Source organism: Salvelinus fontinalis, chromosome 42, assembly GCF_029448725.1.
Source record: "Salvelinus fontinalis isolate EN_2023a chromosome 42, ASM2944872v1, whole genome shotgun sequence".
NCBI classification, from domain to species: Eukaryota; Metazoa; Chordata; class Actinopteri; order Salmoniformes; family Salmonidae; genus Salvelinus; species Salvelinus fontinalis.
Genome location: NC_074706.1, coordinates 23,018,196 through 23,044,181, shown reverse-complemented (window position 1 = coordinate 23,044,181; position 25,986 = coordinate 23,018,196). Strand labels below are relative to the sequence as shown.

Here is a 25,986-nt window from a genome sequence, read left to right as displayed (position 1 = left end):
CGAGTCAAACTCATTCAATGCAGGGCCGAGTGATTGGGGTTTTTCGCTCCTCCCTTGTACTTGATTGACTAATTAAGGTCACTAATTAGTAATGAACTCCTCACGCATAATTGAAAGGAAAAAACAAAAACTAGCATACACTAGGCCAGAGGTACTCAGCTCTTACCCTACGACAGGGGTGTCAAACTCATTCCACGGAGGGCCTAGTGTCTGCAGGTTTTTGGTTTTTCCTTTCAATAAAGCCCTAGACAACCAGGTGTGGGGAGTTCCTAACTAATTAGTGATGTTAATTCATCAATCAAGTACAAGGGAGGAGCGAAAACCCGCAGACACTCGGCCCCCCGTGGAATGAGTTTGACACCTGTGCCCTACGAGGTCTGGAACCTGCTGGTTTTCTGTTCTACCTGATAAAAAAAATTGCACACACCTGGTATCCTAGGTCTAAATCAGTCTCTGATTAGAGGGGATCAATTAAAAAAATGCAGTGGAACTGTTTTCGAGGTCCAGAGTTGAATTTGAGGGCACTAGGCCCTCCATGGAATGAGTTTGACATCTATAATTTACACTGATGGCTTGATGCGGAAACGTTTTGTTTTCATCTTTTCACCATGATATTTTAGTTTTTTTGCATTTAAGCCTCAGTTTTTTATTTATTTCCTCTTTTTCGACAGGGTTCCACTGGTATACAGCAATCTTTAAAAGTCAGACCACATATTCTCAAATGGATTGAGGTCTGGACTTTGACCATTCCAAGACATTTAAATGTTTCCTCTTAAACCACTCGAGTGTTGCTTTAGCAGTATGCTTAGGGTCATTGTCCTGCTGGAAGGTGAACCTCCGTCCCAGTCTCAAATCTCTGGAAGACTGAAACAGGTTTCCCTCAAGAATTTCCCTGTATTTAGTGCCATCCATCATTCCTTCAATTCTGACCAGTTTCCCAGTCCCTGACAAAAAACATCCCCACAGCATGGTGTTGTTCTCGGGGTGAAGTGTTAGGTTTGCGCCAGACATAGCGTTTTCCTTGATGGCCAAAAAGCTCAATTTTAGTCTCATCTGACCAGAGTACCTTCTTCCATATGTTTGGGGAGTCTCCCACATGCCTTTTGGTGAACACCAAACATGTTTCCTTATTTTATTCTGGCCACTCTTCCGTAAAGCCCAGCTCTGTGGAGTGTACGGCTTAAAGTGGTCCTATGGACAGATACTCTTTGCAGCTTTGCAGCTCCTTCGGGATTATCTTTGGTCTCTTTGTTGCCTCTCTGATTAATGCACTCCTTGCCTGGTCTGTGAGTTTTGGTGGGCAACCCTCTCTTGGCAGGTTTGTTGTGGTGCCCTATTCTTTCCACTTTTTTATAATGGATTTAATGGTGCTCTGTGGGATGTTCAAAGTTTGACATTTTTTATAACCCAACCCTGATCTGTACTTCTCCACAACTTTGTCCCTGACCTGTATGGAGAGCTTCTTGGTTTTCATAGTACCGCTTGCTTGGTGTTGCCCCTTGCTTAGTGGTGTTGCAGACTATGGGGCCGTTCAGAACAGGTGTATATTTTTACTGAGATCATGTGACTTAAATAAAGTCCACCTGTGTGCAATCTAACTAATTATGTGACTTCTGAAGGTAATTGGTTGCACCAGATCTTATTTAGGGGCTTCATAGCAAAGGGGGTTAATACATATGCACGCACCACTTTTCAGTTTAGAATTTTTTTTTAAATACTTTTTTTTTTTTTAAATTTCACCAATTTGGACTATTTTGTGTATGTCCATTACATGAAATCCAAATAAAAATCCATTTAAATTACAGGTTGTAATGCAACAAAATAGGAAAAATGCCAAGGGGGTTGAATACTTTTACAAGGCACTGTATAGTCTCGCTATATTTTTATTATTATTTTTTTCTTACTCTTACTCGTATTTTTTAAAACTGCATTGTTGGTTAGGGGCTCGTAAGTAAGCGTATCACTAAGGTCTACTATATCCCTGTTGTATTCGGCGCATGTGACTAATAAAATTTGATTTGATTCTCACTACAACTCAAGAAAGCATGACGTTTTTCGGGTACAGATTAAATAAGTTATGAACTTCACAGGGTGGTGAAAGTGCATGGTGATGAGCTCGACTCTCCTTCCAATTAAATATCGAAAGTCTTATTCTAGTGAAATGCTGTTTGAAAAATTTAAATAATCTCTTATCCATAATAATCCTAACTGCACTGTATCTGCCAGCTGTTGGGCTAGAGCTCATGTGCCAAGACCACAGTGGGGACATTCACAATAACACAACATTTGTTGTGATAAAACCATCAGTAGAGTTGAACATGCAATAGAAACCCATTTATTTGAAGACAAAATTAATCAAGTCCTGGGCCTGTATCTACAAAGCGGCTTAGAGTAAGAGTGCTAATCGAGGACCACCTACATAGTCTTATTCATGATTATCTAAAAGGCAAAACTGATCCAAGAACAGCACTCCTACTCTGAGAGGCTTTGTGGATACGGGCCCTGAAATAATACCATTCAGACAGTAGTTTAGTGGGCTCACCTCAGTGAGACTGTGTGGTCCTGTGCTGCTCAGCTGGTTCCTCTGTGGGTTCAGGAGGAGGTGTAGTCTGGTTGTCCTCCATGACCATTGTCCCCTCAGGGTTCCCCAGACCCTCCTCCACCAGCAGCACCTCCTGACGCTCATCCCCCTGGAAGAGACAGGTGATACAGATTACACAGACATACACTCCCTCAGGTACGTACACACAGACAATAATCACACTTTCAACATGGAGTGTTTACCCATCCCCACTATGCTTGAGTCTTATACTGTAGTTACAGAATGACTTCATTGTTGTTAAACCCATTATGGTGGACATAAATATGATTCAGCTATGGTAAGTCAAAAGTCAGACAAACCTGACTAAACTATTTTGACGTGTACAATAGGTGTTAGTGTGTAGGTATATTTAGTAAGTGTATATTGGTTAGAAAGCGTGAGATCAGATGTGATGTATACTAAAGAGAGTCTCAATGAAAGTCTTAGAATGAAAAGTCAAATTTTGTGTTTATTAAACAAACAAGTTTTAAATACACCATATGAAAACCAGACATACACATGTCTCAACTACAAATCTGCATTAAAAGTGTCTTGGGAAAATGTGTGAACATCATATAGCCTACACAGTACAAACACAATATGTTACAGACTATTGTAGGCTTATTTATGCCTTATAGATATATCACAATGTCTGGATGCAATATTCTACCCAGGAATATTCAGAGAAATCTGTTACTCTCTTGTGCTCAGATGTATCTGTTGATCTTTTCTGCTGACAACAATGAACATTCATCTTAGTCTTTTAATGTAGGGTTTGATCTAAACGTCAGAAGCTATTGAGTGGAATGGTTACTTTCTATGTTATAGAGTGGAATGGTGTTTCTGCTGGTGCATCCTGAGGTAGGTCCTCTCTGAAAACCTCTTTCCACAGTGAGTACAGGCGAATGGCTTCTCTCCCGTGTGGACCTTCAGGTGCATCTTAAGCTGGTCCTGACGGGAGAACCTCTTCTCACACTGGGGGCAGCTGTAGGGTTTCTCCCCTGTGTGGACCCTCTCGTGCCTCTTCAGGTCACCAGCCTGGGTGAAGCGCATGTGACACTGGGTACATTTGAAGGGTTTTACCCCTGTGTGGAACCGCTGGTGCCTCTTCAGGTTGCCAGCATGGGCGAAGCGCATGTGACACTGGGTACAGATGAAGGGTTTCACCCCTGTGTGGACTCTCTGGTGGATCTCCACCTTCTGTGGGCAGCTAAAGCCTTTGTTACAGAACATGCAGAAGAACTGCTTTTCTTTACCGCCCGTTGTTGCTCCCTCTCCCCACGGCTTGGCCCTTTGGTCGTTTGAGTTCAATACCTGATCGAAAAAGATGCGGCCTTGTGAATCGGAAGGTGCCATTGACATGGACACTGGGTGTAAAGGGGAGTGGGTCGGGACCTTTAGATTTGTCTCTAAGCTTTCCCTGTAGTCTAAGAATTCACTGGAGTTTCCCTGCGAGTGTCCTTCTCCGAAGTGAGCCTCGTCTGCATTCAATGTCACAGGAGCATCGCCCTCCACTTTCACAGTCATCTCATCTACGACGAGACCCTCTCCTTTCTCATCTAGGCACCCTTCAGAGTATACTCTAGTACTGTACTGGTTCCAGTCCTCTCTTATTGGATTAGTCTGTGTATCTAAGCTCACAGACATGTCACCAGGTATCTCTGTCTCTGTAGTGTATGAACAGGACGGATCATTGCCAGTCTGTAACGTGTCACCTGAGTTCTGATGGGACAGAACCATCCTCGGGTTACCGTAATGGAAATATTCTGAGCGTGGAGCAGGACAGCCCAGCCCTGTTAAAGTCTTGGTATTGGTCTCTGACTTGAGGACGGCGTTTGGCGTTCCACTGACCTCCTTGATGCTGCGTCGGGTCATGGGCTGTACTGTGGCAGTGGTGGGGTCCTCCGTGGCTACAGGATGAGCTCCAGTCTGGATGTCTCTGCTGTGCCATGGTTCCTCCTCTCCTTCAGTCTTCTCCTGCTTGACCCCAGGACCTGCAGCCTCTGCATCTGCAGACTGACACAAGAGAGGAGGTTATTAACGGTACATGAGTAGAATTGGATAACAATGCCGTAGGGAAGTACATTTTTGGACCAAGTTTGTATTTGACCTGTCTTTTTTGGGGGGGGGGGGGGTACAATATTCATTTCAATTTACACAGTTTATACAACATGAATCTGTAGGCTTCCAAAGAAAAACATAGAGAAATTATCATATTGATCACACAGATTTTGTAATAATAAAATTGGTGTAAAGAAGAGAGTAAGAGTAACATAAGAGATGGTCCTACACCACCAACTCACCATCCCATTTAGACATCTTCACGGGTCCAAAAAGTTGGACCTGTTATGAAATGGACCTGGGGCTTTCCCACTCGGACCAGATATGCATAAATACATTTTTCAAATATAGAGACATGTACAAGTGTGTATTATACACATGTGAATTGGACATTTATTTGTTGCAGGTCACGGCCAGGGATCAGCCATTATTGACGACGATCCTGGAGCAATTAGGGTTAAGTGCCTTGTTCAAGGGCACAGACAGATTTCGTCTCAGGATTTGAACCAGCAACCTTTCGGTTACTGGCCCAATGCTCTTAACCACTAGGCTACCTGCCGCTAGCTGCCATAGCTAGGTTATTTATTATGAAATATGCCCACGTAGTACTTGTCTTGACTGCATCAAACCAGGAGAAGCTAGTTAGGCTAATTGAGGCTGCAGTGCATGTGTAACAACTCCATTCAGAATATTAAGAAGCAGGCTACCTGTTGGCTCTTGGTCGTTGTAGCCTATCCTTCTCCTTTAACTTTTAATTCCATACATTTTAATTCCACCTTCCATTGATTAGATATCTCCCAACTTTTGCGACACGGAACAAGGCCCAACGACTGTAGCCAATATCTGCTTTGATGACTTATGATTGGCCAACAACAACAATCAGCTACACTCTCATGAAAAGCAAGAGCAGCAGCATGAATTATGAAATCTCTCTCTGCTACAGCAGTCCCATTTGGTTCTGTACGGGCCCTTCCAGACAGTTCAGTTAAAATTACACATACCCGAGACCCGTGACAATCAATCGGATCCAACCCAGACCTGTGATATTATTTAGAATTCTGGGCCCCGGATTGGGTCTGGGATATTCGGGTACAGGTTTTTATCCGTGAAGACCTCTAATGTCATTCCCCCCCAGCTCAACATGTTTCCGCCCACTACACATGGAAACCATGTTTTCGACCCCTTCCCACCCTGCCTAGAAACACAGGTTAGTTGTCAGTTCCCACCCCATAATCAACCGAAGAAGCTTTTACATCCACACTCCCCCTCTCGGCGACCAGGGAAAACTCTCCCTATTCCCTTTTTGGGACTGGAAGCAAAGTAAAAAATATGAAAGTAGGTGTGATATATATTTTAAAAAACAGTCGTGGCCAAAAGTTGAGAATGACACAAATATTAATTTTCAAAGTCTGCTGCCTCAGTTTGTATGATGGCAATTTGCATTTGCTCCAGAATGTTATGAAGAGTGATCAGATGAATTGCAATTAATTGCAAAGTCCCTCTTTGCCATGCAAATGAACTGAATCCCCCCAAAACATTTCCACTGCATTTCAGCCATGCCACAAAAGTCAGTGACTCTCTCGTTAACACAGGTGTGAGTGTTGACGAGGACAAGGCTGGATATCATTGTCATGCTGATTGAGTTCGAATAACAGACAGGAAGCTTCAAAAGGAGGGTGGTGCTTGGAATCATTGTTCTTCCTCTGTCAGCTATGGTTACCTGGAAGGAAACACGTGCCGTCATCATTGCTTTGCACAAAAAGGGCTTCACAGGCAAGGATATTGCTGCCAGTAAGATTGCACCTAAATCAACCATTTATCGGATCTTCAAGAACTTCAAGGAGAGCGGTTCAATTGTTGTGAAGGCTTCAGGGCACCCAAGAAAGTCCAGCGAGCGCCAGGACCGTCTCCTAAAGTTGATTCAGCTGCGGGATCGGGGCACCACCAGTACAAAGCTTGCTCAGGAATGGCAGCAGGCAGGTGTGAGTGCATCTGCACGCACAGTGAGGTGAAGACTTTGAGGATGGCCTGGTGTCAAGAAGGGCAGCAAAGAAGCCACTTCTCTCCATGAAAAACATCAGGGACAGACTGATATTCTGCAAAAGGTACAGGGATTGGACTGCTGAGGACTGGGGTAAAGTAATTTTCTCTGACGAATCCCCTTTACGATTGTTTTGGGCATCTGGAAAAAAGCTTGTGCGGAGAAGACAAGGTGAGCGCTACCATCAGTCCTGTGTCATGCCAACAGTAAAGCATCCTGAGACCATTCATGTGGGGTTGCTTCTCAGCCAAGGGAGTGGGCTCACTCACAATTTTGCCTAACACAGCCATGAATAAAGAATGGTACCAACACATCCTCCAAGAGCAACTTCTCCCAACCATCCAGGAACAGTTTGGTGACGAACAATGCCTTTTCCAGCATGATGGAGCACCTTGCCATACAGCAAAAGTGATAACTAAGTGGCTCGGGGAACAAAACATAGATATTTTGGGTCCATGGCCAGGAAACTCTCCAGACCTTAATCCCATTAAACTTGTGGTCAATCCTCAAGAGGCGGGTGGACAAACAAACACCCACAAAGTCTGAAAAACTACAAGCATTGATTATGCAAGAATGGTCTGCCATCAGTCAGGATGTGGCCCAGAAGGTAATTGACAGCATGCCAGGGCGAATTGCAGAGGTCTTGAAAAAGAAGGGTCAACACTGCAAATATTGACTCTTTGCATCAACTTCATGTAATTGTCAATAAAAGCCCTTGACGCTTATGAAATGCTTGTAATTATACTTCAGTATTAGATAGTAACATCTGACAAATATCTAAAGACACTGAAGCAGCAAACTTTGTGGAAATTAATGTGTGTGTCTTTTGGCCACGACTGTACACAGTTGAAGTCGGAAGTTTACATACACCTTCGCCAAATACATTTAAACTCAGATTTTCACAATTTCCTGACATTTAATCCTAGTAAAAAGTCCCTGTCTTAGGTCAGTTAGGATCACCACTTTATTTTAAGAATGTGAAATGTCAGAATAAAAGTAGAGATAATGATTTATTTCAGTCTTTATTTCTTTCATCACATTCCCAGTGGGTCAGAAGTTTACATACATTCAATTAGTATTTGGTAGCATTGCCTTTAAAATTGTTTAACTTGGGTCAAATGTTTCGGGTAGCCTTCCACAAGCTTCCCACAATAAGCTGGGTGAATTTTGGCCCATTCCTCCTGACAGAGCTGGTGTAACTGAGGTTTGTAGGCCTCCTTGCTCACACACGCTTTTTCAGTTCTGCCCACAAATGTTCTATGGGATTGAGGTCAATCCCTTTGTGATGGCTACTCCAATACCTTGACTGTTGCCCTTAAGCCATTTTGCCACAACTTTGGAAGTATGCTTGGGGTCATTGTCCATTTGGAAGACCCATTTGCGACCAAGCTTTAACTTCCTGACTGATGTCTTGAGATGTTGCGTCAATATATCCACATAATATTCCTACCTCATGATGCCATCTATTTTATGAAGTGCACCAGTCTCTCCTACAGCAAAGCACCCCCACAACATGATGTTGCCACCCCCATGCTTCACGGTTGGGATGGTGTTCCTCAGCTTGCAAGCATCCCCCTTTCCCTCCAAACATAAGGATGATCATTATGGCCAAACAGTTCTATTTTTGTTTCATCAGACCAGAGGACATTTCTCCAAAAAGTACAATCTTTGTCCCCATGTGCAGTTGCAAACCGTAGTCTGGCTTTTTTATGGCGGTTTTGGAGCAGTGACTTCTTCCTTGCTGAGCGGCCTTTCAGGTTATGTTGATATAGGACTCGCTTTACTGTGGATATAGATACTTTTGTACCCGTTTCCTCCAGCATCTTCACAAGGTCCTTTGCTGTTGTTCTGAGATTGATTTGCACTTTTCGCACCAAGGTACGTTAATCTCTAGGACACAGAACGCGTCTCCTTCCTGAGTGGTATGACGGCTGCGTGGTCCCATGGTGTTTATACTTGCGTTGTACAGATGAACGTGGTACCTTCAGGCGTTTGAAAATTGCTCCCAAGGATGAACCAGAGATGTGGTCTACAGTTTTTTTTCTGAGGTCTTGGCTGATTTCAATTGATTTTCCCATGATGTCAAGCAAAGAGGCACTGAGTTTGAAGGTAGGCCTTGAAATACAGCCACAGGTACACCTCAAACTGACTCAAATTATGTCAATTAGCCTATCAGAAGCCATGACATAATTTTCTAGAATTTTTCAAGCTGTTTAAAAAGGCACAGTCAACTTTGTGTTTGTAAACTTCTGACCCACTGGAATTGTGACACAGTGAATTATAAGTGAAATAATCTGTCTGTAAACAATTGTTGGAAAAATTACTTGTGTCATGCACAAAGTAGATGTCCTAACCGACTTGCCAAAACTATAGTTTGTTAACAAGAAATTTGTGGAGTGGTTGAAAAACGAGTTTTAATGACTCCAACCTAAGTATGTAAACTTCCAACTTCAACTGTACATACAACTGTACCAATGACCCCAAACGTTTGAACAGTAGTGTGTGTGTGTTTTTTAAATATATTTTCCTTTATTCTTTTTTGCAGTAGCACTGCCTGCCAGCAGTAATAGTCTCTTAATGATTGAGAGATTCAAGGAGCTATCAGTTAAGTAATACAGTAGATTCAACACATTTAATATTTACATTCATGCACTTTGAAATGAACTTTGTCCCAGAAGCATTTAACTGCAGGGTACTCGCACATCATATGAAGGATGAGTGGAGCCTTTCTGAAATACAGGCCACATTTGATTTACAAAGTAACTGTAATGTGTTATGCAACACTATTACACTAACCTCTATCAAGATAACGTGCTGGGTTGAGGTTCCACTCCCCTCATCAACAGTGATTGGTTGGTCTTCTCTCCATGTATTGTGTGCCTTTAGCATCACAAAGCTTCTGTGTCCTCCAGTGAGATGTCTTTCACCTGAGAGAGCGATTAGGGGTAAAGAGGTGGTTAGATACTGTCAATGTTCAACGCTATATTATACACTATTGACACTGTCTAGAATTGGCTAGGGTGTGAGGTAACACTTTTCATCACCTCATACTATTTATTGATTGACATGTTATATGCATCAAATTGTTTTCATTGAGTAAATAATAGGAAATGCAGTACATCAAGGATCTGGTTACAATATCGTATTGTGTCTTTGTGCAAGATAGCTAAGTAAATCAGGGGAATTATTGCAAACTATCAAAACTGACAAACGCTCAATTCTGGGTAACACATCTCAACACATGTACGGAACGGGTGACGGGCACTGAGCTATACATGAACGCCAACAAGCCGCGCAGCCTCGGCCTTCTCCAAACTGTACCTCTTTCCACTCCTCTGTATCGGTCGAGGATCTTGACACTACTGGGACTGGCGAGCTCTCGCAATGTCCTCTCTGCGCGCTCCCGTGACACCTTCAGTTCCAGTAGCTGTAGTTTCCTCCGCAATGTCCTGTTTTCTTTCTGGCTTTGAGTTATTTCCAAACGAAACACTGCATAGTCGTCGTCTACGACTTTACAGATCTCTGCCACGGCTGCATTCGCTAGCACCTCCATGATGGAAGCTATTTGAGTGTGAAAAACCATACTGTTCACGTTAGCCATTTTTAGCTAACCTTAGTTAGCAGCTAACTTAGCTAGCTATCAACCAACGTGAATTAAACACTACCTTAGACAAGTATGTGGTTCTGTGCAGGTAAATGAGTCATATTGAGTTCCACGGCGTTAATAAAAGTCTAAATAACAACAAAAACGCTAAAGGGGAAATCGTTACTGGTCACTGTTCGCTTCCGTTTACACTGAAGAGAAAGGGTCTTATTTGTTGGCGTCGTACTGTATTTCAAAGGGTTTGGTTAAATGGAAAGGAATGCGCGCTGTTGTTTGAAACACGGTAATTCTTATTACATTATATTACACATAACATATCCTATGATCATTATCTTTCAAGCTGAGAGCAGACTTGTTTAGAAAGAACAGTACAGTGTCCGAATACCCATACTAGCGTACGGGTCGTAGTATGCGAAAAAATAACGTTTTATATTATGTGAAATTTCGAAAATATGCCGCGTTCATATTCTATTCGTAACAAGGAAAATCTTGTTCCGAATGTCCGATCTACTGATTCGACGAACGCCTATAAATACAACCGGTAGCAATTTGGAAATGTCCGAGATTTGTAGTTCTGACTAAGACATGAACGCAGCATTATAAAGCTGAACGTTTCACCTAATGCTTGATTGCGTTGACTCCCGCAATTCGTTATTTTTGGTACAGGCGTCAATTTATCTGATTATCAGCTGTTGTCAAACACGTGAGTCAAAAAGATGAGTGAATTATACTAGATCAAACGCTGGAATGAGTATGCAGTTTAAGTATGTTATACTATGGGTATTCGTACAACGCCACAGTGTTAGCATTAATAGAGTACAGAAGAATAGAATGACTGACTTTATTCCATGTATACTGAACAAAAATATAAACGCAACATGTAAAGTGTTGGTCCCATGTTTCATGAGCTGAAATAAAAGATCCCAGAAATGTTCTATATGCACAAAAAGCTTCATTTGAGAAACATTTGTGCACAAATGTGTTTACATTCCTGTTAGTAAGCATGTTTCCTTTTCCAAGATAATCCCTCCATCTGACAGGTGTGGCATATCAAGAAGCTGATTAAACAGCATGATCATTACAGTTGCACCTTGTGCTGGGGACAATAAAAGGCCACTCTAAAATGTTCAGTTTTGTCACACAACACAATGCCACAGGTGTCTCAAGTTTTGAAGGAGGATGCAATTTAGCAGTCTTGTTTAGCATTCTTATGACTTGGGGTTAGAAGCTGTTCAGGTGCCTTTTGGTCCCAGAATTGACGCTCTGGTACTGCTTGCTGTGCAATAGTCTGTGGCTGGGGTCTTTGACAATTTTCCGTCCCTTCCTCTGACACCGCCTGTTATAGAGGTCCAAGATGGCAGGAAGCTTGGCCCCAGTGATGTACTGGGCCATCTACACCACCCTCTGTACCACCTTGCAATCGTGGGCAGTGCAGTTTCCATACCAAGCGGTGATGCAGCCAGTCAAAATGCTATCAATGGTGTATAACTTTTTGAGGATCTGAAGGGGCATGTCAAATCTTTTCAAACCTCCTGGGGGGGGAAGAGGCACTGTCTCACCTTCACGACTGTGCTGGTGTGAGAGGACCAAGTTAAGTCCTTGATGATGTGGGCACAGAGGAACTTGAAGCTCTCGACATGCTCCACTAAAGTCCTGTGGATCGGGCGTGCTCGCCCCTCAGTCTCCTGTAGTCCACGATCAGCTCCTTTGTCTTGCTGATGTTGAGGGAGAAGTTGTTGTCCTGGCACCACACTGCCAGGTCCCTGACCTCCTCACTTGTTGGTGATCAGGCCTACCACCGTCATGTCGTCAGCAAACTTGATGATGAAATTGGACTCGTGCTCGGCCAAGGTCGTGGGTGAACAGGGAGTACAGGACGGGACTAAGCACAGACCCCTGAGCGGCCCTGTGTTGAGGGTCAGCGTGGCAGATGTTACCTACCCATAACCACCTGGGGGTGGCCCGTCAGAAAGTCCAGGATCCAGTTGCATAGGGAGGTGTTCAGTCCCAGCAACACTGGATATCAGCAGTTCCTCATCAACTGCAGTCCATGAACACAAATTTAAAGAAGAGCATATAAAGGTTTATATAATCAATTCAAAGTTTAATGGTAGCGGACACAGTTTATTGGATGTTATAGTTACTAGCTAAATGCTTGTTACCAGCTCCTAGCAGAGCAGTACAATGTCAAACAGATAATGAAAAATTAGAATGAAGAAATAACAGAACGAATCAATCCAAATAATACTAAACATCCCTTTTTCAGGACCCTGTCTTTCAAAGATAATTTGTAAAAATCCAAATAACTTCACAGATCTTCATTGTAAAGGGTTTAAATAATGTTTCCCATGCTTGTTCAATGAACCATAAACAATTCATGAACATGCACCTGTGGAACAGTCGTTAAGACACTAACAGCTTACAGATGGTAAGCAATTAAGGTCATAGTTATGAAAACTTAGGACACTAAAGAGGCCTTTCTACTGACTCTGAAAAACACCAAAAGAAAGATACCCAGTGTCCCTGCTCATCTGCGTGAACATGCCTTAGGCATGCTGCAAGGAGGCATGAGGACTGCAGATGTGGCCAGGGCAATAAATTGCAATGTCCGTACTGTGAGGCGCCTAAGACAGAGCTACAGGGAGACAGAACGGACAGCTGGTCATCCTCGCAGTGGCATACCATGTGTAACAACACCTGCACAGGATCGGTACATCCGAACATCACACCTACGGGACAGGTACAGGATGGCAACAACAACTGCCCGAGTTACACCAGAAACGCACAAATCTCCATCAGTGCTCAGACTGTCCGCAATAGGCTGAGAGAGGCTGGACTGAGGGCTTGTAAGCCTGTTGTAAGGCAGGTCCTCACCAGACATCACCGGCAACAACGTCGCCTATGGGCACAAACCCACTGTTGCTGAACCAGACAGGACTGGCAAAAAGTGCTCTTCACTGACGAGTCACGGTTTTGTCTCACCAGGGGTGATGGTCGGATTCGCGTTTATCGTCGAAGGAATGAGCGTGACACGGAGTCCTGTACTCTGGAGGCGGATCGATTTGGAGGTGGAGGGTCGGGTCATGGTCTGGGGCGGTGTGTCACAGCATCATCGGACTGAGCTTGTTGTCATTGCAGGCAATCTCAATGCTGTGCGTTACAGGGAAGACATCCTCCCTCATGTGGTACCCTTCCTACGGGCTCATGACATGACCCTCCAGCATGACAATGCCACCAGCCATACTGCTCGCTCTGTGCGTTATTTTTTGCTGATTTCCTGCAAGACAGGAATGTCAGTGTTCTGCCATGGCCAGCAAAGAGCCTGGATCTCAATCCCATTGAGCACGTCTGGGACCTGTTGGATTGGAGGGTGAGGGCAAGGGCCATTCCCCCCAGAAATGTCCAGGAACTTGCAGGTGCCTTGGTGGAAGAGTGTGGTAACATCTCACAGCAAGAACTGGCAAATCATGTGCAGTCCATAAGGAGGAGATGCACTCCAGTACTTTTGATTTTGACCACCCCTTTGTTCAGAGACACATTATTCAATTCCTGTAAGTCACATGTCTGTGGAACTTGTTCAGTTTATGTCTCTGTTGTTGAATCTTGTTATGTTCATACAAATATTTACACATGTTAAGTTTGCTGAAAATAAATGCAGTTGACAGTGAGAGGACGTTTATTTTTTTTGCTGAGTTTATATCAATAATCCAAATAGCAAACTGTGTGTATTTACACAGGATGAATGATATGTACAGCAGTAGATGTATTAGAGTGAGCTATGTCAAGAATACATTATATAAATACAGTGTGTATAAACAGTATACAAAAAATGGAAAGTGTCCAGTGTTCAATGTCTCTATATACAGTTGAAGTCGGAAATTTACATACACTTATGTTGGAGTCATTAAAACTCGTTTTTCAACCACTCCACAAATTTCTTGTTAACAAACTATAGTTTTGGCAAGTCGGTTAGGACATCTACTTTGTGCATGACACAAGTCATTTTTCCAACAATTGTTTACAGACAGATTATTTCACTTATACAGATTATTCACTTATATTTCACTGTCACAATTCCAATGGGTCAGAAGTTTACATACACTAATTTGACTGTGCCTTTAAACAGCTTGGAAAATTCCAAAAAATGATGTCATGACTTTAGAAGCTTCTGATAGGCTAATTGACATCATTTGAGTCAGTTTGAGGTGTACCTGTGGATGTATTTCAAGGCCTACCTTCAAACTCAGTGCCTCTTTGCTTGACATCATGGGGAAATCAATTGAAATCAGCCAAGACCTCAGAAAAAAAATTGTAGACCTCCACAAGTCTGGTTCATCCTTGGGAGCAATTTCCAAACGCCTGAAGGTACCATGTTCATCTGTACAAACAATAGTACGCAAGTATAAACACCATGGAACCACGCAGCCGTCATACTGCTCAGGAAGGAGATGCGTTCTGTCTCCTAGAGATGAAAATACTTTGGTGCGAAAAATGCACATCAATCCCAGAACAACAGCAAAGGACCTTGTGAAGATGCTGGAGGAAACGGGTACAAAAGTATCTATATCCACAGTAAAACGAGTCCGCAAGGAAGAAGCTACTGCTCCAAAACCGCCATAAAAAAAGCCAGACTACGGTTTGCAACTGCACATGGGGACAAAGATTGTACTTTTTGGAGAAATATCCTCTGGTCTGATGAAACAAAAATAGAACTGTTTTGCCATCCTTGTCTGTCATCCCCACATGCTTCAATTTTTCCACCATTGTTCCTGTACCCAAGCAAGCTAACTGAACTAAATGACTATCGCCCCATAGCATTCACTTCTGTCACCATGAAGTGCTTAGAGAGTCTAGTCAAGGGCCATATCACCACAACCTTACCGCCCCAACAGATCCACGGATGACGCAATCGCCATCGCACTAGAAAACTGCCCTATCCCACCTGAACAAGAGGAATACTGACTACAGCTCAGCTTTCAACACCATAGTGGCCTCAAAGCTCGTCACCTTGAACTCATCCCTGTGTAACTGGGTCCTACAGGAACAATGGTGGAAAAATTGAAGCATGTGGGGACGACAGACAAGGATAGAGACAGATTGAATATGTCCGTAAAAACTCCAGCCAGCTGGTCTGCGCATGCTCTGAGGACGTGGCTTGGGATGCCGTCTGGCTGTCAGCCATTTAACAGTTAACAGTCCCTGCCACGTGCGTCTTGTATCTGAGCCGTTGAATTGCAACTACACTTTGTCCATGTACTGACTTTTTGCTTCTTTGATTGCCTTACGGAGTTTGTAGCTGGTCTGTTTGTACTCATCCATGTTCGCGTTCACTTTACCGTGGTTGAATGCGGTGGTTCGCGGTTTCAGTTTTGCGCAAATACTGCCATCTATCCCTGTTTTTGGTATGTTAGAAACTCTTTGCTGGACGCACGGAAACATGACATGATATTAAAAAAAATGTTAACGGTCAAGCCCATCTCTAACACTGATTCAAGTACCTAACATTATAGCGCCATTGGAGTTTATTATTGAAAAAAATTGCCATATTGTGTTGATTCAATAATTACGTATTAAGTTTTTTCGACTGAGACAAGGGAAACTCAGTCCCTGCAATGATACAAACATAACTAAGTCAGTCAGCACAGAGTCAATTTTGTATTTAATGTCAACAAGATGGTCATACACTCACATAACGTGACGTTCAGTACTTTTATTGCACAAAACGATACATGGTACTTTTCACTAACACTTTACCTTAATGTAAATCTGGTAGCCTCACTTTAATAAAATACATGTTTGAATACTTTGGAAAAGGTTCAACATTACACACATCTTCACTACTTTATGTCAAGTAAATGTGAATTAAGGCACTCATTATCTCACTATAAAAAACAGTATCAACCTAATGGGACATGCAGTCAAGGTTGGACCCATCAATTAAGCATTTTTACAGACACCATCACACCAACCATCATCATATCATCTACTCTGTCTCATCATACTCATTCTTTCCTCAGTTCACCTCATCCAGTTCCCTATACATCCAAAACAAACAGAATTAACTACAAACGAACTAGTACTACAACATGTCACTATACACAATTCATGGGCCGTGTGCATTTCCTGTTGGTGTATCCTGAGGTAGCTTCTCTCTGAGAACCTCTTCCCACAGTGCGTACAGGCAAATGGTCTTTCTCCCATGTGTACCTTCAGGTACATCTTCAGCTGGTGCTGGTGGGAGAACCTCTTCTCACACTGGGGAAGCTGTAGGATTTCTCCCCTGTGTGGACCCTCTGGTGTCTTTTCAGGTTGAATGAGTGTGAGAAACTGGCCTGGCACAGGTGGCAGCTGAACGGTTTCTCCCCCGTGTGCATCCTCTGGTGCCTCTTCAGGTTGGAAGAGTCGGAGAAACTAGCCCGGCACAGTTGGCAGCTGAATGGTTTCTCCCCCGTGTGCATCCTCTGGTGGATCTCCACCTGTTTGGGGAAACTGAAGGCTTTCCCACAGAATGAACACGGGAAGCGCTTCTCTTTTCCACCGGATCTACTGATAGAGTTACTACTACTGTCATTTGTCAATGGGCTTGTGTATCCATTTAGTGTTGAGGCACTGGCATTGTCTGAGGTCTGATTTAACATTAGGAGAGTGTGAGGAGGATGAAGGCCAGGGAGTGTCTGTGTTGTTGCAGGGTCCATGTTCCAGTTGATAGATCCTATAGAAGGCAGGCTGAAGGCAGCACCTGGCGCCATCAGTATCTCTGAATCACAACTATAGGAGCAGGACGGATCATCGCTAGCCGAGTCTGTTCTCTCCCGCCGCATACGGACACCTCCCCGTCCCCACGGACCAAATCTATGCCTTGCACTGGTCTCAGCCAGTCTGTTGTCATGGAGACTAAGTTTGTTTGTTGTTTTGTGTTCAATTGTCTGTTTCTGGTTGTGATTAACAGCATTGTTCCCCAGCCCAGAGTTGATGACGCTGTCCCATCCACTGACCTCCACTATGTCCCCTCTGGTCCTGGCCTGCTCAGTGATGTCATCCCCTGGGCCTTTGGCTGCACCGGTCTGGGTCTGGAAATCTAAGATGGTTGCCCAATCTCCTCTGTTAGCCTCCAGCCAACCACCTGCAGCAAGAGGTTACAAAATAGGCTTCACAAACATGGCAGAGAATTCTACCATTCTCCATATCTAGAGTTTTGAGTCAATTACCTGGTGAAGTTCATACATTATAATGTGTGTGTTTTGGTAACTAAACATAAGTTGTATTGATTTAATTTTATGAATTAAGAAAATTTTGAAAGAATAGTAACCAGGTGCATCACTATTCCCATTGAATATCTATTACTGTTTGTAGGTTATATGTATTTCTCCCTTAACTTGCTCCCCCATCTTTAGTCCACTCAGCAGATCAATGCTCTCTGGACCGTCTTCTATTGTCTCCTCTTTGACCAGCAGTAGATCAGGCTTCCCATCCTCCATGTCTACTGACTGTAAGAGATACCGTGTGAGAGGATGTTGGATCAAGAAATCTGATATGAGCACCCTACTATGGAGCATCTTCTGATTGGGCAATGATGGATTGCTATGAGTACTATGCAAACATGTTAGTTGACTTTATTACTTGACACTCGAATGATTTGATCATTCAAAAGGCATGGTCCCGCACTTAAGACAATGAATCAAGACCTGGGCTAGTATCCAGAAAGTGTCTCTGAGTAGAAGTGCTGATCTAGGATCAGTTTTGCCTTTTAGATCATAATAAATAAAATTATATCTTAGATCAGCACTCCTGCTCTGAGACACTTTGTGGATACAGGCCCTGAACTAATACCATTCAGACAGTAGTTCACCGTGGGCTGACCTCTGTGAGACTGTGTGTGGTCCTGTGCTGCTCAGCTGGTTCCTCTGTGGGTTCAGGCGGAGGTGTAGTCTGGTTGTCCTCCATGACCATGGTTCCCTCAGGGTTCCCCAGACCCTCCTCATAACCCTCTCCCTTCACCAGAAGCACCTCTTGACCCTCCTCCTCCTGGAAGAGACAGGTGATACCGATTACATAGACATACACTCCCTCAGGTACGTACACACAGATAATAAACACACTTTCAACATGGAGCGTTTACCCATCCCCACTACCTTTGAGTCCTATACGATTTCACAGAGTCAAATTCCTGTACATGCAACTGCAAAATTATTGTCACTCTTGATAAAGATCAGGGAAAATACTATACTTTATCAAGAGTGTCCATAATGTAGCACCCCATTCTATAAGCCTAAAAAGTCTGTTACATATTGTGTTTGTACTGTGTATGATGTGTTTCATTACTTCCATTCAACTACTTCATTATATATACTGTATATAAGGCATATAGAATAACATATAGAATACAATGTCTGGAAGCAATATTCTACCTAGGAATATTCAACACTGATTCTGTTTCTGTCTTTATTCCAAATGTATCTGTCAATTTTTTCTGCTGACAACAATGAAAATTCATCTTTGTCTTTAATGCAGGGTTTGATCTAAACGTCAGAAGCTATCGAGTGGAATGGTTACTTTCTATAGCTAGGTATCCATTCAATTGACGACAGATTTTCAAGAAAATATGCGGATTTTCCCACCAGTGGTTTGTTTCCACCAAACGGACTTGTTGCAGATAAAATGTATTGCTTGATGAAGTAGTGCACACAAAATGTACTTTTTCTCTTAAGTTTTCATGTACAGAATAAAAATCTAAAGTTCATTGTTTCCATTACATTTTCAACTCTACTGTTTTGTCACAAACTATTGCGTTAAATAGCAAAAGTACCTACTCTGGTCTTGGTACCTGCGCTCTAGCCAATAGCTCGCAGATACAGTGGAGGTAGGCTATCCACATTATGAGATTATTATGTCAAAGAACAAGAATATTTGTATTTGTCAAACGGAAGTCAAGCAGCGATCATCATGTCACCAGAATCAAGACCCTCGATATTTCTTTGAAAATGAGCATCAAGATCACTGTGCACTTTCACCACCATGTGAAGTTCTTAAGTTTCCTCTGTAGCCTAATAAACCACATGGTTTCCCCGAGTCGTAGTGGGAGGACCACACACCATATCATCGCATGACTCCAAGTTTACTTCGATATCATGGTTTTCATATCACCATTTGCACATATAGGTGTTTCCACCGCTCTTTCTCGCAAAATGTATTTTACAGACGCAAAAAGATCCCACCGTGTCAAACAAACAAATTATCTGTCAGCATTTATAAAATTGTACTTAAACTTCCTGTTTCCATTACAGCTGCCATGATTTTCATCTGTGGATGGAAACGTGGTTTATGTTATAGAGCGGAATAGTTTTTCTGCTGGTGTATCCTGAGGTAGCACCTCTCTGAGAACCTCTTCCTGCAGTGCGTACAGGCGAATGGCCTCTCTCCCGTGTGGACCTTCAGGTGCATCTTCAGCTGGTGCTGGTGGGAGAACCTCTTCTCACACTGGGGGCGGCTGTATGATTTATCCTGTGTGGACCATCTGGTGCCTCTTCAGATGGCCATTTTGGGTAAAGCGCATATGACACTGGGTACAGATGAAGGATTTCACCACTGTTTGGATCCTATACACTACTACTGTACTGGTTCCAGTCCTCTCTTGACATATCAGTCTGTGTCTCCAAACCCAAGGGCATGTTGTCAGGGTCCCAATGAGATTGAATCGTCCTCATGCTCGGGTTACCGTAAAGTAAATACTCTGAGCCAGGAGCAGGAGGACAGTCCAGTCTCTCAGTGTCTGATCTGTGGTCAGATCCTGTGTGCAAGAGCCTTTGTGTTTAAAGTCTCTGTGTCTGTCTCTGACTTGAAGACGGTGTTCTGTGTTCTACTGACCTCCGTGATGCTGCGGCAGGGCCTGGGTTGGGGCGTGGCGGCGCGGTTCTCCGTGGCTACAGGGGGCGCTCCAATCTCGATGTCTCTTCTGTGTTGTGGTACCTCTCTTTCTCTCCTTTCCTGCTTGACCCCAGGACCTCTAGCTTCTGCATCTTCAGACTGACACAAGAGAGGAGGTTAATATCGGTACATGAGTTGAATTGGATAACAATGTCATAGGGAAGTCTCACAAACTCCCCTATGGCAGATAAATGAGGATATACATGACTGAATAGCTGAGGGGAGCCTTTCTGAAATTAATTAATGGGCCACATTTGATGTACTGTAATTTTCCATGTTACACTATGGCACTAACCTCTATCACGATAACATGCTGGGTTGAGGTTCCACTCCCCTCATCTATAGCTATGGGTCGGTCATCTCTCCACGCGTTGTGTCCCGCTGGCTTCACAAAGCTCCTGTGGCCTCTAGTGAGATGTCCTTCACCTGAGAGAGTGATTGGAGGAAAAGAGGTGGTTAGGTACTGTCAATGCGCAACGCTATAGTGTACACTATTGACACTGTCTACAACTGTGTAAAGTTCATGATGCCGTTGACCTTAAAGGGCCCCAGGACCAAAGATCCAACACCATATTTTACAGTAGGGTATGGGATTATTTTCTGCTCATGCATTCTCATTTCAACGACAAACCCACCACATTCTCATTTCGACGACGAACCCACCACTGGTGTGTGTGGCCATAGAACTCTATTTCATGTTATTCAACAAATGATTCTGATTAATAAGCCTGTAATACACAATTAATTGGTATTTACAGCCTGAAACTAATGCTTGCAAAATTGTGTAAATGTACATACTATACATTTAAACTTACTCTAGCAGCTGTGAAATTTGAGACAAAATATAGACAGGAAAGTATTGTTTAGCCAACTTTACAGAGAGCTGATATGGTTCAGTTTGGCACTGAGGTAAAATTAGTTTTATACTGGATATTCATTTTTAATCGTCAATAGCTATTGAACCAAGCATGCCAGGACAATGAAAATTGTACATTCTGAATCGATTGAGAACAATCGAGTTACTACCAGTTGATATTACAGTTTCAATAATTGAATCTTAAATGGCGCTTTCCTTTTAAATGACTGAATATATACGGGGCAATTTAGCAATTCGGATTTTATCTGTAATGGTTATGATAAATTAGGCATTGTTGCAATCTGTTGGCATATAGATAAAAGCACACGTTTTCTTCCAGTGCGGGCCTTGTGTTCTAAAAATATATCCCCCCCCCCCCCCCCCCCCCCCCGTTGGACTACTCAGAAAAAAAGCATGCGAGTACTCCAACAGTCTAAAAATGTCAATGCCCATCCCATTTAGTTTCAGACTGTATATATCAATTCATTGTGTATTACAGCCTGATTAATATGACTACCAACAAATGTAAACGCCTGGAGTTTGCTACATGGCATTGGCACTTGGATTGGAACCGGTGCTTTGGTCAGGGGAAATTAAAATAGAGCCTATTAATGCCTATTCGGTAATCCGGCCCTGAAAGTCAGGTAACACTTATCATAACTTGTTGATACACTATTTATTGATTGATTATGTTCCATGCATCACTTTTTTTAAATTGAGTATGACAATAGGAAATTCAGTAAAGAATCTTTGTGCGAGACGAATTTGTTCTTAATCGACCTGGCTGGTTAAATAAAAATATATGTGCAAGATAGCCTAGTAATCAGGGGAAGTATGGTATACTATCCAAAAACGGATAAAGACACAATTCTGTAACACATCTGAACACATGCGCAGAGGGGAATGGGTCGACAAGGCCCGCAGCCTTCTGCAGAATGTACCTCTTGTCATTCCTCTGTATCGGTCCAGGATGTTGACACTACAAGAACGACTGGCGAGAACGCGCTCTCTCGTTGTCATCTCTTCCCGCTCCCGTGCCACCTTCAGATCCAGTAGCTCTAGTTTCCTCCGCAATGCCCTGTTTTCTTTCTGGCTTTGAGTTATTTCCAAACGAAACACTGCATAGTCGTCGTCTACGAGCTTACAGATATCTGCCACAGCTGCATTTGCTAGCTCCTCCATGATGGAGGCTATTTGAGTGTGAAAAACCATATAGTTAGCCATTGTTAGCAGTTAGCTAGCGTTACCTAGATAACATATATTAACCAATTCCTGTCTCCAGCGCGAATTAAAGACTACCTGGGGTAAGTGTGTGATGCTGTGCAGTTAAATGAATCATATTTTGAGTTCCAGGGTGTTAATAAACGCCTAGATCACAATAAAAACGAAACATCGAAATCGTTCTAGGTCCTTGTTCCTTCCGTTTACTTAAGAGAAAGGATCTTATTGGTTGGCGTCATAGCTGGAAGGGTGTAGTTAAATGAAAAAGGTATGCGTGCTGTTCTTTGAAATACGGTACTGCTTATTACATTACATCAAATCTCCTATGATCAGTATTTTTTAAGCTGTGAGCAGACGTGTTTATAAAAAACAGTGTGTTAGCAAGAATAGAGTAGAAAATAATATTTACCTTACTGAGGTAAAGTCATGTTAAACTGTCCTTGTTATAGTCTGATCAACTCAGTGACCTTGTGGTTAGTGTCTGCCCTGAGATTGGAAGGTTGTGAGTTCAATCCCTGGCCGAGTCATACCAAAGACTGTAAAAATGGGCCCTGATGCGTCTCCGCTTGACACTCAGCATTAAAGGAGCTAGATTCGCAATAGGGCCTTAGCCCAAATCCCTGCAATTAGGGCCTTAGCCTGTCTTGTCCAGGGGGTGTACTTGTACATCAGAAACAGGATATGAGCTAAGGTTTGTGAAAGGCTACTTACTTGTTATAGCCTATGTTTACCATCTCTCTAAAAGTATTCACAGTATTCAGACCCTTAGCTCAGGTACATCCTGTTTCCATTTGTATTTATTATGGATCCCCATTAGTTCCTGCCAAGGCAGCAGCTACTCTTCCTGGGGTCTGGCAAAATTAAGGCGGCTGTATAATTTTACATTACAGAATTCACAACACACTAAGTGTGTGTCCTCAGGCCCGTGTAGCTATTACTCTATGTAGTACTGTGCACCTCCCATAGTCTGTTCTGGACTTGGGGACTGTGAAGAGACCTCTGGTGGCATGTCTTGTGGCGTATGCATGGGTGTCCGAGCTGTGTGCTTGTATTTTAAAACAGGCAGCTCGGGAACCTTGAGCTTGTCAATACCTCTTACAAAAACAAGTAATGAGGAAGTCAATCTCTCTTTCACTTTGAGCCATGAGAGATTGACATGCATGACAATAATATTAGCTCTCTGTGTACTTTAAAGGGCCAGCCGTGCTGCCCTGTTCTGAGCCAACTGCAATTTTCCCCAAGTCCCTCTGTGGCACCTGATTGGTTCTTTTTTGGAGTCTTTTAATGCTAAAATCAGTTCTTTAAAATCAATTTTCAGATGTTCCGAGCTAGCCCTCCTGATGTCGTTTGACCCCACATGGACTACGACAGTGTCAGCTCCCGGCATCTGTGGTAGAACAGTTGGAAGCAGCCTTGCGATGTGCTGTACTCGTGCTCCTGGGTAGCACAGGGTTTTTGCCTTGGGAACCGAGATGTTTCCCACCCTAGAGCTGCCTATGATGACAGCTGGTGATGTCAAATGGGCCGGTCTCTCAGGCAGGCTCACGGTCTGATAAGGGTGGGAGCTCCGAGGAGCTGAACCCGAGGTAGAAGCCACCGGAGAGGGAGACAGAACAGAGGACAAAGACGCACGTACCTCCGGATCTGATCTTGATTGGGAAGCCCCCAAAGAAGGCGGTGCTGGAACCTCTGGATCCAGGGCGGCAAAGCTGTTTCTGGTCTGTGTCTGGTCAGGGATCAACATCTCCAAGGAGACCCCTGTTTCCAGAGGATGCTGTCTTTGACTTCCACAGCGAGTAACGTATCTCCATGGCTGGTTGGTTGGGTCGAGAACAGCTCCGTTCTCCTGGGAAGGGTGAGACCCCTTCGGGATGGAACCCCGCTGAGCACCGGCCAGTCGGCTGTGGAGAGCCGACTGGCCGTCGGCTGTGGAGAGGAATTGTCCGTAGTGCTCCGAAACAGGATTGTGTCGAGGCACAGATCTGGGAAGGGTACCAAAAAATGTCTGCAGCATTGAAGGTCCCCAAGAACAGTGGCCTCCATCATTTCTTAAATGGGATAAGTTTGGAACCACCAAGACTCTTCCTAGAACTGGCCGCCCGGCCAAACCGAGCAATCGGTGGAAAACCTGAGGTGACCAAGAACCCGATGGTCACTCTGACAGAGCTCCAGAGTTCCTCTGTGGAGATGGGAGAACCTTCCAGAAGGACAACCATCTGCAGCACTCCACCAAATCAGGCCTTTATGGTAGAGTGGTCAGACGGAAGCCACTCCTCAGTAAAAGGCACAGGACAGCCCGCTTGGAGTTTGCCAAAAGGTACCTAAGACCATGAGAAACAAGATTCTCTGGTCAGATGAAACCAAGATTGAACTCTTTGACCTGAATGCCAAGCGTCACGTCTGGGGGAAACCTGGCACCATCCCCACTGTGAAGCATGGTGGCGGCAGCATCATGCTGTGGGGATGTTTTTCAGGGACTGGGAGACTAGTCAGGAGAGGGAAAGATGAACGGAGAAAAGTACAGAAATCCTTGATAAAAACCTGCTCCAGAGCGCTCAGGACCTCCGACTGGGGCGAAGGTTCACCTTCCAACAGGACAACGACCCTAAGCACACAGCCAAGACAACGCAGGAGTGGCTTCGGGACAAGTCTCTGAATGTCCTTGTGGTCCAGCCAGAGCCCAGACTTGAACCCGATCGAACATCTCTGGTGAGACCTGAAAATGGCTGTGCAGCGACGCTCCCCATCCAACCTGACAGAGCTTGAGAGGATCTGCAGAGAAGAATGGGAGAAATTCCCCAAATACAGATGTGCCAAGCTTGTAGCGTCAAAGGTGCTTCAACAAAGTACTGAGTAAAGGGTCTGAATATTTATCACATTTACATATTTCAGTTTTTTATTCTTAATAAACGTGCAAAAATGTCTAAACCTGTTTTTGTCATTATGGGGTATTGTGTGTAGATTAAGAGGGGAAAAAAACAATTTAATAAATTTTAGAATAAAGCTGTAACTTAACAAAATGTGTAAAGTCAAGGGGTCTGAATACTTTCAGAATGCACTGGAAATGTAAGTCAATTATAATTTCTAGTTTCGATTTGGTTTGAGTAATTTTAATGTATACTGAATTTGTTTCCCCTCCACCCCCCAAAAAATACATAGAAGTTATATAACAAATGTATAGCTGCGTGCCATATGTTTGACAGCTCTTTCCTCCTGATCTTTTCTCTCTTACGGGCAGATCCCAGCTGGTGAGGGTGGTCACTACCTGACCAATGGTTGACTGTGTGATGAGAGAGGTGTGTAAGGCCTCGCAGCTCATTTTCTGGGACTCGATGGCTTCGTCCGTGTGTTGTGGGTGGTGACAACAGCCTCATATGGCTTAGGAGGGCAGGGTAACTCATCTTAGCAATGTTTAAGCCTCTTTTGGGTAATGGAACATCTTAACTGTAGCTGAGTCAGAATCTGGCGATATGAAGGACCATGTAAAAACGGCTATTCAAAAACATGTCCATTCAAGCATGCCGAATTTAAATTTTTTAACATGTATATCGGTTATACAGCGCTGCCTGGTGTTTTAAGAATAGGGTGAGATCAGATGTGATATATACTAAAGAGAGTCTCAATGAATGAAAAGTCCCATTTTGTTATTATTAAACATACACATTTTAAATACACCATATAAAAAACCACACATACAT

General features: G+C 43.4%; 2 protein-coding genes and 1 long non-coding RNA gene across 5 annotated transcripts in view; 1 reads left to right on the top strand and 2 right to left on the bottom strand.

Annotated features, from left to right (window-relative positions):
- Positions 1-3,030: 3,030 nt before the first annotated feature.
- Positions 3,031-10,909, bottom strand: LOC129841170 (zinc finger protein with KRAB and SCAN domains 1-like). 2 transcript variants are annotated; one of them, XM_055909316.1, is made up of 4 exons: positions 10,349-10,909; positions 10,005-10,244; positions 9,480-9,610; positions 3,031-4,597 (listed from the first exon to the last, which is right to left on the bottom strand). In XM_055909316.1, exons 2-4 carry the CDS (start codon positions 10,234-10,236, stop codon positions 3,404-3,406), a joined length of 1,557 nt encoding a protein of 518 aa, XP_055765291.1. In that variant the 5' UTR covers positions 10,237-10,244; positions 10,349-10,909; the 3' UTR covers positions 3,031-3,403. The 2 variants fall into 2 exon arrangements, with proteins under 2 accessions (XP_055765291.1, XP_055765290.1); XM_055909315.1 differs by having other exon boundaries at positions 10,005-10,909.
- Positions 10,910-15,982: 5,073 nt separating this feature from the next.
- Positions 15,983-25,986, bottom strand: part of LOC129841163 (zinc finger and SCAN domain-containing protein 12-like) — a 44,541-nt gene continuing 34,537 nt past the window's right edge. Inside the window, exons 1-6 of one of the 2 annotated variants that reach the window (XM_055909304.1) lie at positions 22,009-22,504; positions 20,507-20,637; positions 20,152-20,310; positions 18,148-18,312; positions 17,665-17,774; positions 15,983-17,412 (exon numbers count right to left, since the gene is read on the bottom strand). In XM_055909304.1, coding sequence (XP_055765279.1) covers positions 16,509-17,412; positions 17,665-17,774; positions 18,148-18,312; positions 20,152-20,310; positions 20,507-20,637; positions 22,009-22,291 — 1,752 coding nt within the window. In that variant the 5' untranslated portion in view covers positions 22,292-22,504 and the 3' untranslated portion in view covers positions 15,983-16,508. Of the gene's footprint in view, positions 17,413-17,664; positions 17,775-18,147; positions 18,313-20,151; positions 20,311-20,506; positions 20,638-22,008; positions 22,505-25,986 lie in introns of those variants that run through there. The other variant, XM_055909306.1, reaches the window with a different exon arrangement.
- LOC129841174 (uncharacterized) lies at positions 21,987-25,216 on the top strand. The gene is made up of 2 exons (XR_008757286.1): positions 21,987-22,371; positions 23,607-25,216. It is a non-coding gene; the product is annotated as an uncharacterized LOC129841174 (long non-coding RNA).

Excerpts from the sequence above, each read along its gene's own strand:
- LOC129841170 (XM_055909315.1), bottom strand. The coding sequence starts at position 10,284 with ATGGCTAACGTGAACAGTATGGTTTTTCACACTCAAATAGCTTCCATC. Across the intron at positions 9,611-10,004 it reads ATACAGAGGAGTGGAAAGAG|GTGAAAGACATCTCACTGGA; the intron begins GTACAGTTTGGA and ends TCGCTCTCTCAG. Across the intron at positions 4,598-9,479 it reads AGCACGTTATCTTGATAGAG|TCTGCAGATGCAGAGGCTGC; the intron begins GTTAGTGTAATA and ends CTCTTGTGTCAG.